We start from the raw sequence: 14,395 nt of genomic DNA, 5'->3' as shown, positions 1-14,395 counted from the left end.
TGTTGTGGTTTGACCCTGGACAAATGCCAGGCATCCACAAAAGCCATTCACTCATCCTCTCTTGCTCTCAGCTGGGCAGAGGAGAGGGAAAAAAATTAATGAAGGGCTCATGTGTTGAGATGAGGACTGGGAGAAAACACTCCAACGGCAAAACAGGTTGAAGTTTAAAGGTATAAAGTAAATTTATGATTAACAGAGTCAGAGGAGGATAATGAAAAGTAAAATAAGCCTTTAAAACATATTTTTTTTCCCCAGCCCCTCCCTCCTTCCCATTGACAGTAGAGGGAGACAGGGCATGGGGGCTTTGGTCAGTTTGTCATTGGACATCAGGTACTGCTTGCTGAGGGAGAGGAGCATTTCCTCTGCTCTGCTGTGGGGTCCCTCCCATGGGAGACAGTTCTCTCTGAATTTCTCTAGTGTGGTTCTAATCTCATGAGCAGCATGGCTCCATCCCACAGGCAAACAGTCATCTGCTGTGATTGGGTCACTTGTCCATGGGGTGCAGTCCTCTAAGAACAGGCTGCTCTAGGTGGGAAGCAAGGATGCTCTCTCTCCATTCAGGTCTTGCACTAGATCACAGCTTTCTCTGGCATCCACCTGTTCCAGTGTGAGCACTTCTCCCACAGGCTGGGAGTGGATCTCTGCATCCCCCATGGGCTTCATGGGCTGCAGGGGTGCAGCTGCTTCACCACAGTCCTCATCACGGCCTGCAGAGCAATCTGGACTCTGCTTAGAGACCTCCTCTCCCTTTTTCCACTGACCTTAGTGCCACCATGTTATCTCCCTCACATGTCCTCACTTCCTCCTCCTCCCTGACTAGAGGAAAAACTTTTGCCTGTACTATTGCCAACAAATTCCACCAATTCAAACATTCTTGCAGGATCCCACAGCACTGAGAAGTGGATGTTCCATGGTGATGTCTGGGTTCCATGCTGGAGAATTGCTCACCGTGTTTCTACTGTTGGTCCCACGGCCGCTGAACTGGCAGTGCCAGTGCTGGGGCTGTTCTGTGCTTCTTGTCAGGCAGGGCTGGGAAGGAGAGGCCACTGCCCCCCCTGTCCCTCTCCTGCCACCCCTGCCCTTGTGCTACCCCTGCCCCTCTGCTACCCCTGCCCTTGTGCTATCCCTGCCCCTCTGCCACCCCTGCCCTCCTGCCTGCGCCATGGCTGGCTGGGGGTGGCCAGGCGGGCAGGGCTCACTGCAGGCCATCATTGTACACTGTGCTGGGATAGCCCTGGTGGTGGTGCCTTGCCACCCCTGGAAAAAACTGTGTGCTGTTTTGGTTTCCTTAAATAGGTCATCACAGAGACATTGAAACCTCTCTAACTGGGCCAGCAGCATTTCCATCTTTAGAGCCATCAGAGAGTGGCTCTGTTGGACATGGTGAATGCTGCTAGCAGCTTCTCACAGAAACCACTTCTGTGGCCCTCCCCTGCTACCAGAAAACCAGTCTGTGCCAAATCAACCCACTGTGCAGTGGTGCCTGCATGAGCACTGGTCTAGGGGCTTTCTCCACAGCCATGGATTTAAGGGGTTTCAGCAGCAGGGCTGGCTGGCTGAGCCCAGGCAGCTGGAGGTGCTGCATAAGTATGTTAGCAACTAAGCAGCATTTCATGCCCAGAGCCTTATGCGCTTTGAGTCCAGAAGTTGTTGTACTGCCAGTTTCCTGACAGCAAGCCTGCTACAATGCTGTTGATGCTGTTTGGGCCTTGTTCAGGTGCAGTTGGGGTCTGTAAAACTTACCTTGTGCAATTGTGCAGCAGTTAGAGGTGGATTTTCCTTTCAGTGTAATGCAACTAAAGCCATGGAAACGTGAGTCACTGCTGTATCACAGCTGCTGACATCCAAGAAACGGAAGAACATTTTATAATAGCAGGAAGGATAACAATGTAGGCATGAAACTAAACATTGGTTTTGCAGAGGAACCTCGTCAGCTGGCTTCTCCTTAGCCACCCTGGACATGGAAGTCTCATGCTAAATCTTTTGTTTCAACTCCTGAAGTGTCAAGGTTGCCAAAACCCACACTGAGCCCTGACTGGATTAGGTGGGCAAGCACAACCTGCCCCTTGCCTGTGGGCAGAGAGAGGATGCCCAGCACCACTGCCAGGGAGCTGAGTTTATTGGTGTTCCCCATCACTGTTTCAGCCCAGACAGAACATTTCACACAGATCTGCACTGACACATACACAGTCCAGCAGTGTCAGATTCCTGTTCCCCCAATTGCTCTCTGTATCCAGGCTTTTCTGCTGTGGTTTTCTTGCATTGATGAGTGGCTTCTTTGTTTTGCACTGTCATAATAATTTTCCTAGAGCCGTGATTAATTTAGAATGGGTACCTGGGCCTGCTGCTTGAAGTTCTCTGATCCTTTTTTTCTATAGCTGCTGGGGTGTGTAGTGCATTTCTTGGCAGGACAATTTCCAAGCTGCCTAATGCTGAGGCTAATGCAGAGAACAGCTAAATAAAAATTAAATAACATAAAAATAAACAAACAAATTTGTGAAGAGAAGAAGAGGAAAAAGAAGAAAAAAGGTGTGATGGATGGGAGGAGAGCATGAGCTAGAGAAGATTGACCATCATTTAACAGTGCTATGTAGGAGCAAAAAGGGATCAATCAAAGGACACAATGGTATGTTGCATTTCATTCTCTACCCTAATAGAGTCAAGCATTAAAAGTACAAAGTGGTGGTTCTGTTAGCCAAACCTGTGCTGCTCAGAGTTGAAGGGTTATGTTTGAATAGACACCTCTCACTGGGGTTTTTGTTCCTCAGCTGTTTGTGAAATCCTGCTGGACAGAAAGCAACACACACCAGTGCAGTGGGTCCCCTTAGCAGTCTCCTGTTCCTCCACACCCCACTTTGTAAGCTGCTTAATTAGATGTGCAGTTGTAATAAATAGAATTTAATGTATGCCCCCAGAAGTCAGTAAAATCACAGTGGGTTTACAGGACTAGCTAAGCAGGATCCACCTTTCCCATATGCAGTCTGGAGAAGTAAGAAGAGCTTTACCTGGCTGCTCAAGCAACTTCTGTTTCCTTCAATATATGGAAGCTGCACAGGTCTCACATAAGCACAGACAGATCATGTCTCTTGTTATAATTTTCCCAGCTGAAGACTCAACCATCCCTCTTTGCTATTTGACATTGCACTGCCCTTAATCCACCCTGCTCTGCATCCTTTTTTGTCATGCAGACTGCAATTTTCTTCTGCTGTTTTTGTATGTGTGACAGACTTACACAAAAAAAAGTGCCTTCTCCTCTTCTTGAGCAGCCTATGCAAAAAAGCTTCCTAAGCATCCCAGAGATGACATCTTTAATGTGTAAAGCATTCAAAAATTAGTGTATTCCAAGGGTCTGCTCAGTAACTGCAGTGTTTGTTCTGTTCAGTCAAGCTAGCTGGCAACAGGCAGCAAAATGAATGATAAGGCCACACTGCATAACTTTTCTCAAATACTTCTCTACAGCTGGAAAATATCACCATACATGGGTAAGACATGTTCAAGATGCACTGTCTGTTCACTGCCAGGGCTCTTGCTCAAGATTTGGGTACCAAAACAATGGCCAGCACAGACTTCCACTGCAGTAATTATCAAATTTGATGCTCTTTTCAAACAGTGTGTTCTTTCAGTCTCAGTCTTGGCTCTAACAGCTGTGCAGGTTAAATTACTTTTTAAGGGTTGTTGCTGTTGTTTTGCAGATTTTGGCAGTAGAATGCCACTTAATAGAACAGACTTTTTTAATGCCAGGGGGTTTAACCAATAAATAAGTGTTTAATTTTACTGCAGGTGGAGGCAATTTAAGTCACCTCTAGGGAAAGACAAAAAGGCATTTTAAATAAACCTCTTGGCATGTTAATCACCTTAAATCAAGTTCTGGGCTTATCCTAAAGCATTAGGATGTGACTGGTAAAATCCAAATGCCATCATGCATTCATAAACGCTGAGAACCCCTGATAGTGATACAACACTGTGCTTGGAAAAAGTCCCTGTTTAGAAGGACAAAAGGAGGATCTGCATGTAAGCCATGAGATCAGGAAATGGTACCAAAGACTGGTCCAAAGTTTCTGTTTCAGGTAGAAGGTCAGCTGCTTTCTCAAGGATGTCAAAGCACACACATCTGTCATTGCTGCTTTCTAGAACTGGAGGCAGTTAAAGCATGCTTCAGCTGTTTGGGCTCTCCACAAATCATGGTTTAATCTTTCACACTGATAGTTAATGGTGTGTTCCTATTCTGTGTGAGAGACCAGGCACGGAAGTTGGACTCAGTGTATGTCATACTGAGGCTACACAAAGCAAAAAAATTACACCTTTTGTCTTTACCTCAACACTTCCTGCTGCTTCCCAAAAGTTTTGTTGGCTTTTTTTGGCTGCAGATGCACACTGGGCTGGCAATCTCAGGCAACTCTTAACAGCAACTTCAGGCCTCTTTCCTGGGCCATGGTGGACAGTTCCATCATCAGCATCAAAGAGCTTTGGTTTGGATTATTTTCCTCTACATGTGTTACCCTACATTTATCTATACTGAAACTCCTATGCCAAGAGTGCCTTTTGTTCAGTTTTGTGAGATCCTGCAGGACGTTGTCACTGGCATGGCATTGACTGCCCTGAGGAGGTCAGGAATACCTGTAGACCCAGAGATTTTGTGCACTCTCCTTTCTGCAGGTTGTGAATGAAGATGTTGAATAAAACCAGTCTCAGCACAGCTTCATTGCTGCCTCCTCTCCAGCATAAAAGCCCTTTCATTTGCCTCCCAGCCCTTCATCTACTCTCAGTTCAAAAATGAACTTTTCCTTCAAACACTTGGCTTGGTTTCTTAATTGATAACCAAGGAGAAAATAAAATCCAAGGATTCTGAAGAAGAACTGTTGAAATTAGCTTCTCATTTTTATAGTCCTTGTATCTTTCTAATACAGAACAGACTTCCCAATAATCACAGCTGCAGTTCTGATTGTAGAAGAAGTGATGCAGAAGATACACAACTGCCATGAGTGAACCTTGCAGTAATTTTTTTAAATGTACCACATTATCACAGAGATGTAGGTTGGCTTTTGACAGCATCCCTTTGTTTTCATTCTAGAAAACCCAAATGGACCAGTTGCCAGGGAGGAGAGCAGTGTCACAGAGTTTGCATCCATTTGCCAAGTAAAATATTAATCCTTGTGGGACACCATGCCTAAGTGACAAGGCCATAGCTGGGAAAGAAAGCAGGATGGCACCCTTGAATTTTACAGCTGTAGCAGATAAGGGTATGCTTAGATTTTCTTTCACTTAACAAGATCAAGACAGGACAGAACTTCTGTGAATTTAACAAAGAATTAGACGCCCTGAGTGATTTTAAGAGGTCACAATACAGCAACACTTCTGCTTTGAAACGGCAAGAAAAAAGAGCTGCAGTTCTGCTACAAGTTCCTGCTGCTGTGAAGGTGTCTGCCTTGTGTTGTGTGAGTGGGACAGCCCTCCCTGCCTGCAGGAGCCCCACTGCAGATGTTTCTGCCTGCCCAGCAGATTCCTGGTCTGGGCGATGGACATTTGCTCTCAGCCCACGTGTCTGGTCCTGGCTGGCTCTGTTGCAATCTCTTGGGCCGGCAGGAGCTATGCACATGCAGCAGCCTGATGCAGGAAGTGGCTCTGTGGGCAGCAGATCCACGTCTCACACAGACCTTGCAGAAAGCCCTGCTCTGGCAAAAAAAGCAGTTTTGGTGAGGTGTGGAAGAGGTGGCTGTGAACCATGTGAAAGTACAGTGAAAAATCCAGCAGAGTTTGCTGTCAGCACACTTCTAGAGGACTGATATTTTGGCAAAGACCCAGCCCCACTCCTCTGTTTACCTAATGTCCTCCTGCACTTCCACTTAAACAGGAGCTCATTTCCTGTTCTAAACTACTGTGCGTCTTGTGGTTAGTTATTAACTCGCTTTTGTGTCTGAAAAAGGCCTTTATTTCAGCAGAAGGGGATTCTTTTGTAATCCTCACTCAGTTCAGGGCAGCTGTGCAATCTGCCCATGACACATCCCTGCACAGCACAAACACAGTCCTGGTGTTTTCTACACATTCTTAGTCTGTACATTGTCATCAGGCTGACTGAGGGAAGATTGATCTTCAGCAACACTGGGAAAGAGTAATCCAGAATTAAGTATAATTGTGCCAAATGCCTTTTGTCAGGAGAATTGGAGGAGATTCTCAAACAAATGCCCCTCCTTTAGAAGCCGTTCACAGCCTCCTCTGCTTTCTCTTGGAGTGCAGTCACACAGCCTGGAGATGAGAAGTTTCCTTGGGAATCTTGCTGGTAGGTTCAGTTTTCAGTGCAATCTCTTACAGGATCACACTGTGGAGAAAGGAATTATTTGCCATTTCTGCTATTCTCTGTTGCACTTGTTTCATTTTAGGAGAAGTTCCCAGAAAGATTAGTGACCTCCATGTGCTGAGGTGTGAGGGTGGAATGATGAGTGGAGGATAGTCTCACGTCACTTGATTTCTGTATGCATAAATCTGACTAAAGCAAATGTCAGGGAAAAGGAAAGAGTCAGTGTTTACTTATTCCAATTACTCATGCTTTTGTATTTCTTTTCATGCCCTCCAGGCACACTTCTGTTAGCTGCAAGAGTATCTAGCAACTCCACTGAGGACTAGGTGCTTGAATAATCTTTAAATTCCAGGGTTTTTTGCCTTTTAATCCCATTCTTTCTTCCACTGAGATTTTGACTTCAGACAGATTGCCGTGTTAGATGGGCACTTAGACAGCTTTGAAATGCCATCTCTGTTTTTCTCTCAGTGTTTAGACCCAGATTAGCTGAAGTGCCTCACATCTCTGCAGAGGGAAATACCTTTCTGCAAGGCTCAGGTTGGCATCCAAACCTTGTTGCAGCTCCTGCTGTCAAGACTGGGAGCATTCTCTCTGCCAAACACACACACTTGTGCATTTTTTCACTGTACACCTCACTAGTTCTTGTGCAAGGGTTGGCCAATCTGTGGTATTTCCTGTGCCAGCACCTCCCTGGGAAAATTCATCATGGGGTATCTGAAGATAGGAGCTGACTTTTGCACCTATCTGGCTCCTGATCTTAAGGGCTGTACAGTAATGACTGATGAGAAGGGGATATTCAGGAGGAAGAAATGTTTTCTGCCCAGCCTTGTTCCTTCAGGAAGGATCTTGCTGAGTTATAGCCCCTGTCTGCACCACCTTATCCAATGAAGTGTGTAAAACAAACTCTTCATGAACAATGAACTGAGAAACTCAGTTTCAACAGATTTATGTTTTGCTCTTTTCTCTCACTCTTCAAATTTTAATTTTCCCTGTGACCTTCCTGCTCTTTTGATACTTTGATGTCCCCAGTAAATTCCCTAAATTGCCACTTCTCCCAAGCCCCTGCCACATCTCCACATCTCCCAGCTGTGGGATGGGGAAGAGGTGGGAAATAGTCAAGCTCATCATATTGAGGTATCTCTGATGTTAATGCCAATTCTGGAATATGCATCAGACCATTTTATAAAACCTGGGAAAACAACCTATATCTGCTAAAATTAATTTTCCTGTCTCTGGCCTTTTTTTTCCTGTTCCTGTACTACTACTGCTAAAAAGAACTTGATACTGGCAGATATCATAGCAAAAGTGCAGATTTAATACTCACAGAGATCTGCTCATTTTATAAAGGATAGAAACAGCAAAAAGAAAAGGCAGTACAGGCTGCCAAATAGAGCTAATATGAGCCCTAGTGAAGTGTTAATGAAGTTTCCTAGCCAAGCTTTGGGGTCCTGAGAGTGAATGCAGGACCATGCACACCTTCCTCTGTTCACGGGGAGGTAAAATTCAATTTAGAGATTAATCTGTTATCCAGTTTAATCTGGTGCTGGGCCAGATGAACTCATCTATAATGCACAACCAGCACATAGAGTGTGTGGAAGGGTTCTGGTTTAGGCTGCTTTAAGGGCTCCTTGTCAGCTGTCAAGGTTTACATTGTTTGCGTCCCTCCCCTGGATCTCCCTGCAGTCACTCCGGTTTGCTGCAGAAGAAATGGAACAAACCCCGGCGTGACGGTACATTTATTTAAAAACGAAGAGGATTCGGGGGTATTTCAGGTTACCGAGAACCAGCGGAGGGAACGCCCCCTGCCCGCCAGCGCTCGGTTCTGCCGGCTCTCGCGGGGAGCCAGGGCCGGGGTGCCCGCGGCTGGGGCTGCCCGGCCGCTCTGCGCCTCGGGGCCGCTCGGCCGGTTGCGCCGGGCCCGGTCCCTTCCCCAGCGCCCGCTGAACCGGCGCTGCCCGCCCAGGCCTCCTGCCGGGGCCGCGCCCCACGCGGCGCCACCAGGGCCACCGTCATCGTCAGCACAGCGGCGGTCCCGCTGCGGGCCGGGCCGGGCCGGGCCGGGCCGGGCGGCGGAGGCGGAGCCACGCCCGGGGCGGGGCGGCGGCGGTCGCTGCCGCTGCCCCAGCCCTAGCGCGGGGTGGGCGGACGGCGCGGTGCGGGGTGATGGAGTCGCGGGCCCTCGTCGCCCGCGTCCTGGTTCGCAGGGCCCGCTGAGGCCCGGCCGCAGCCGCCGCCGCCGCCGGCAGAGCGCGGCCATCCCCCGCCCGCCGCCGGCAGCCCCCCAGCGCCGGGACATGGCCACGGAGCCCCCGCGGCCGGCGGGGCGCCCCGAGGGCGGGCGCGGGTGCTGCGCGGGCGGCGGGCGCGGCGAGTCGGAGGAGGCCGAGGCCGCGGCCCAGCCGGTGCCCGGCGCCTCCCCGGGCCCCGCGGCGGCGGGGGGCGGCCGGCGGCGGGCGCTGAACGGATGCGTGCCGCTGTCGCACCAAGTGGCCGGGCACATGTACGGCAAGGATAAAGGCGGTGAGCGGCGACGGGCGCGGGGAGGGGGCGGCGGGCCTGGCGGGACACCCGCGAGGGAGCTCTTCCCACCCCCACCCTCCCCTCCGTTTAGCTGAATGCTCCCAGACCGGCTGCGACCGGCGGGTTTGGCTTCGCGTTCCCTCACGGCCCGGCGGCGCGGGGGCAGCTCTGTGGCTGCCGGGGCAAGGGTCGGTGCGGGCGGGAGCGGCGCCGGGGGCCGAGCGCAGGACCGGCCCTTGCTGAGCTCCCCCGCCGGGCTCGGGGCGCACCTGCCCGCCCGAGGGGCCGCGGCAGCGCGGGAGGCCGGGGCTGGGCCTGGGGCAGCGCCGGGGAACCGGAGCCGGCCCGGGAAGGCCGGAGGGGCGGCCGGTGAGCTCCCCGCTACACACGGGCCGCGGATGGAGCTGTGAAACCCCTGCTGAATTTCATTCTTCTGGTGCTTTTCCTAAATGGCGTTAGTCTGTCAGGACGTGGTGGTTATCGGGCACCCTTAAACCGAAGCACTTGTGCCGTTCAGCTTCATTTTATCAGGCACCTTTTTAAAAGGGGATTGAAGTGACAGCATGCTGGTTTTCTCAGAACAGATGTCAGAAACGTGACTTATCTAACGGGACCACCTGGACCTGTGGCCACCAGAAACTTCAGCAAATTATTACTAAGCTATAGTTATTTGCTTGTTTATTTGATGGTAAATTGGAGCCAATGGCTAGGAAGTGATCTAATAATACCAAAACATGAGGATACAGTGTGCCTCCCCCAGCTCTAAATTTTTGTTTTAGCTCCATGGTGAGGAGTAAGGTGTTGGCCCTTCTGATGGAGGGGCCTCTTAGCATAGGCAGTGGTCAGTGCCAAAGCAAGTGGCCAAGTTAATGTTGCCAAATGGCATTTCTCGCCTTTCCAGGACATTGCATTTGGGGTAAGTCCTGCCTCTCGGCCAGATGGAAGGTGTGCATCCATTCAGTTTGCACTGTGCTCTCTGAGAGGAGCTATAATGGGCACCTGCTGGCATATTGCCTTTGGACCCTGGCTGTAGGAACTGCCCCTGCTGAATAGGCCAAGGCTGAGCTACAGAACCCTGTCAGCTCTCAGTGAATGCAATTACAGTACTAATGGCACTGGGAGTTTGTCTTATCTAGGGCTGCATCCATGGTGTGCCTTGCTGCAGATAATCTCAACAAAAAACATTCTTCTCTGCCCCTGCCAAGGGCTGAACTTCAGAACCTTTTAGATCATCACTGACTGGAATTATAGCACTAAGGGTGCTGTAAGTTTGTCTTATCTGCAGGCTGTTTCCATGGCATGTCTTGCTGCTGATAATCTCCACAGAAAAGTAATTCTTGCCCCATTGCAATAAAATGTAGGTGGAGGTGCATTGGGTCCTTGAAGGTGTGTGTGTTCCCTGTTCATGCATCATAGCATGAGGTGGGATCAGGCAAAAAAAGCCTCAGTCAGGGAGAGCTTCACCTTTGGCACATCAGTCTTACTTCAGTGAGGTCAAACAGCACAGGTGATCATCTGTATTTTGGGTGCCACTGCAATGGGTTAGGTAAAGCTTGCTCCACTACATCTCATGGGCAAGACCAAGACTTTTTTGCAGAGGCACCACCATGGTTGATGTTCTCCTCTTGGAAACTGTTTTATATTGAAGTGAAGACCAAAGCTGTTCTGGTACTCATAGCTCTCATTTTATAACTCAATTTTCCCTTCTATTCCCACTTACAAACAGACAGAGGACTTGAAGGTATCCAAAGTACTTTGAACTTTTACTTTTTTTAGTAAAAGTACACAGTAAAATTTCTCCTGAATAACCTTCCTTTCCCCCTTTGTTCCCTGTGACTGCCTTGCAGAGAAAGGCCTCTCAGAGCCTCTCTGCCTGCATGTGTAGACATTAGGCTGCTGTGCATTGTGAGTGCCCTTTTGTTGAATGCTGTGTGCAGTAGTGCTTCCCAGATAAATCATGTGTAGCGAATAAAGTAATGACTTTGGGCTGTAGCTTCATTCCCTAGGCAGGCAGAGAGAGACAGCACCTGGTGGGATGTGGCACCTATAGAGCCCCCTGCACCTGCCTGAGTGTGGTGCCTGCAAAATGCTGGGGGTCCCCAAACAGTGGTGGGGTTCTGTAGCTAAAGGGGCTGGTGGCCCTCAGAGTCACTTGCTGGCTCATTTCAGAGTGGCAGCAAGCTTTGCATCCACAGCCAGGGAGAAATGTTTGTGAGATATTTCAGGGTTTTATTTTCAGCAGAGTTCTGTTAATTTGCTTTTTCATATATTGAAACAGTCCTATTCCCTGTCTGTGCTGAAAAACTCCCAGGAAGCCTACAACAAACCCATGGCCAGCATCCATCTGTTGGTATGATCTGCAGGTGGTGGTGATCTGTGCTTCTTGTAGACCAGAGAGAAGGAAGGTTATGGATTTTACCTCTTTGTGGTGAATGCTGAAACATGGTTCTGGTTTTCAGGCCTGCCCCAGTGTCAGTGACAGAATAATTCAGTAAGTGTTCTAGAATGCAGAGAATGAGGGAACTTTGGATTTCAGTTTATATTCAACTCTTCAAATAATATGTAAACCCAATAGTGTATAGATTCTGCTTCCAGGAGTTTTTGCCTCATCTTTCTACCTTGTAGATTGTCTGCTTATCCAAGGCAAAATGCAGATTTTTGAGGAGCATGTGTTCTAAAACCCATTTTAATGTTTAACCTATTTTATTTTGATGTGATTGTTAACAATTCCCATGTGCCACTGAAGTACTGGGTGCTCTTTGCAGAGTGGTTTCCAGCACATGCAAAAGGGTACAGGGAGGGCTAACACAAGCTCCCCTTGTGTTGTGGTAGCCTGCACATGTGTGGCAATATTTTTCTAGTTTTGAAAAGTGTATAAAATCCAACTTTAGGCAAGAAGCATGGCTTGAGAGCTATTTAATGCAAATTTTAAAAGCAAATCTTTGGCATAGCAAACTGTTGAAACAACTATTCTAAGTCTGGTGGTCGTTTTCAAGTAAATATCTTGGTCTCTAAAAACTTTGTTTAGTTTCCAAGACTGCACAACAGAGCCATTCACAAATAATGGTTTTTGAGGAGTGAAAAACACAATTGCTGTTACAACTGCAAACTCTCTTTGGGATGCAAGGCTCCAGGCTAATTTTTCTGTTTTCTCGCATTTTCTCAGTTGAAAATAGAACCTATTTTGGATACAGTTGACATTTTTTCTATTCTTCTAAGCAAAATAAATTACTGTCTGAAATGCTAGAAATGAATCCTAGGAGAAAAATTCTTTTCCAGAAGTGGGTTTTTGGTTTTCTGTTGAACCTAATGGTGCAACACAGGACAATTTCAGAGGGATGCAGTTACTTTTCTCCATTCTTGCCTACATCTATGTCTTGAGCATCCTCAGATACTCAAGCTGCAGTTCTTCAGAAATACTGGTGACTGGAGAGTCATAAGGCTGTTTCATGAGGGCATTTTGGAGGGGGTTTTGTGCAGGCTTGATGGAGGTGTTGCCTGCCTGAGGTGAAATTCTGTACTGTAATTATGAGTGATTCAAATACACCTGATAGCTTGGAGTGCTGTAGGGATGCTACTTCTTGTAGTAAAGACATACTCAGTCTGTGCCACTAGTGTAGATGTGCATCCACAGGACATTTATTTCTGCTCTAGTAGTGGGAAATGCATGAAATGTGCTACTCCTTTCAAGTCTTGGCATTTGTTGGAGAACAATTTATGAATTATTTAAAAAGGGAGTGTCTGTGTAATCTCTTTTAGTTAATGATGGGGTTTTTGGGGGTGGAAGTTTTAATGTCAAATCCCAGTACTGTGTTGGCCTTGGGCAGAGCTACACCCAGGAAATTATTCAGTGGGTAGAAATAAAAGGAATGCAAGCAAACCTCTGCTAAGGGTTATATGTAGGAACTGATAATTCTGATAATTTTCTCTACTATGTGTGCAGTGGAAACAGTGCAGCTTTTCAATAGGCTGTCCTTGATGGTGAAATCACTATTTCTGGGGGGGAAAAAAAAAGGCAAAAAGAAAGCTGTACCTGTTAAAACTAAGCCCTGAAGGAAATGCTTCTCTTGCAGGCATACTGCAGCATCCAGATGGAACTGTGCTGAAGCAGCTGCAGCCACCACCCCGTGGGCCCAGGGAGCAGGAGTTCTACAGCAAGGTGAGGGTCCCTCTGTGTGGGGAGGGTGGAATGGGGGCTGTGCTGCCTGCGGAAGTAAATCCTTATCCTTGCACTTGGGAAAGTGCAGCCTGAATCCCCTGCCATGCTATCTGTGTCCTCTCTGGAACTTTCTGCTCTTGCATTTCAGACCTACTTCACTCACAGGGTTTAAGCTTGTTTGGTTGTTCATAGGACAGCAGACTTACACACCATCTAAGATTTTACTGAAAAGCCTTATCTCCTGTCTATGTTTAAAGACTTGTATGTTTGATCCCAGCTTTCTCACATAGCTGAGTCTCTCATTGCTTACATCTAAATTTAGCATGTTTTATGCTTCTTCCTAACCTGGTTCACTGCTAGAAGTATTGCTCTGTTCACTGTATTAGAACTCAGCTCCTTTAAAAAGTCAATAAATATCAAACCTCTCAAGTTGTTGTAACTTTATTTGTTGCATTTTTCCTATTGCTTATCCTCAGTTTGGTTTATCAGTAACTTTAACAAGTGCACACCAGGAAAGGTGTTGCTTTCCTGTGACCAATTTGTAGAGCCTGCTCTGTGCTACCTGCCTGTGGCAGTCTGTCATGTGGTTTTTGTGTGTCAGGTTGATATGCCATGCCTCTCCATGGCTTATTAGGTACAAAAAGCTATTAAAATTTTCATGCTTGATGTAAGAGGAGTCTTGAGACCCTCTGCTGGTTGTGGTGTTTGGCCTGGATTTTGGTTGGTAGGTTTCTTTTTCCCTAAAAGGGTATTTATTTAAGTTACCAAAAGACCTTGCAGATTTCATGAAAATGTCTCACATAAACAAAGCAAAGTGCTTTAAGTGAACAGTGTGTTTGCATACTGGCAATATTTGATAATTCTCATGATAGGACAGGACAGTAATCTTGACCTATTAGGAGCCAGTTAAATGTAAATATTTTTCTGAGTTTCTCTGTGACTCCCATTGAGTTGAGGTTAAAAAATATGCCATCCAGCCTGACTGGTAACCTGAGTAGAAGGAGGAAGCTTGAACAAACTCCTTTAGGCACCAGGCTGCCTTGTGTGCTGTGAAATCCTCAGGCAAAGGCACTAACATGCTGTCCCTGCCTAGAGCCTGCAGGTGAGAGGGTTGAGTTCAGGCATTGCTTGCACATGAACTCTTCACATCAGAGACTTGATAATTTTGCCTGTTTAAGCTTAGACTCGTGTGACAAGCTGTGAGCCACACCTGGGCAGAGTCTTGGAGAGGGGGTGTCTGTTTTGGTGTGCTTGTTATTGGCTGTGGAAAACCAGGTATCAATGCTGGTAACTTGCAGAGTAAGCTTCTGTTCTGTCTCCTGAGGCTTTGCTGGGCTGCTTCAAACACTGATTTTTTTTTTTTTATTTTGATTATAAGCCATAAAATAACAGAGAAAGGCAAAGTTGTAGACATGGTTAGT

General features: G+C 47.5%; 1 protein-coding gene across 2 annotated transcripts in view; it reads left to right on the top strand.

The window, feature by feature from the left end:
- The first annotated feature begins 1,250 nt into the window (after positions 1 to 1,250).
- The window catches only part of IPMK (inositol polyphosphate multikinase), a 41,248-nt gene continuing 28,103 nt past the window's right edge, over positions 1,251 to 14,395 (top strand). Inside the window, exons 1-2 of one of the 2 annotated variants that reach the window (XM_074544563.1) lie at positions 1,251 to 6,277; positions 12,889 to 12,974. In XM_074544563.1, coding sequence (XP_074400664.1) covers positions 6,250 to 6,277; positions 12,889 to 12,974 — 114 coding nt within the window. In that variant the 5' untranslated portion in view covers positions 1,251 to 6,249. Of the gene's footprint in view, positions 6,278 to 8,095; positions 8,816 to 12,888; positions 12,975 to 14,395 lie in introns of those variants that run through there. The other variant, XM_074544561.1, reaches the window with a different exon arrangement.

This window comes from Zonotrichia albicollis, chromosome 7 (genome assembly GCF_047830755.1).
Source record: "Zonotrichia albicollis isolate bZonAlb1 chromosome 7, bZonAlb1.hap1, whole genome shotgun sequence".
NCBI classification, from domain to species: domain Eukaryota; kingdom Metazoa; phylum Chordata; class Aves; order Passeriformes; family Passerellidae; genus Zonotrichia; species Zonotrichia albicollis.
Note: the sequence above shows the minus strand (reverse complement) of the source record. Positions and strands in the feature narration are given on the sequence as shown.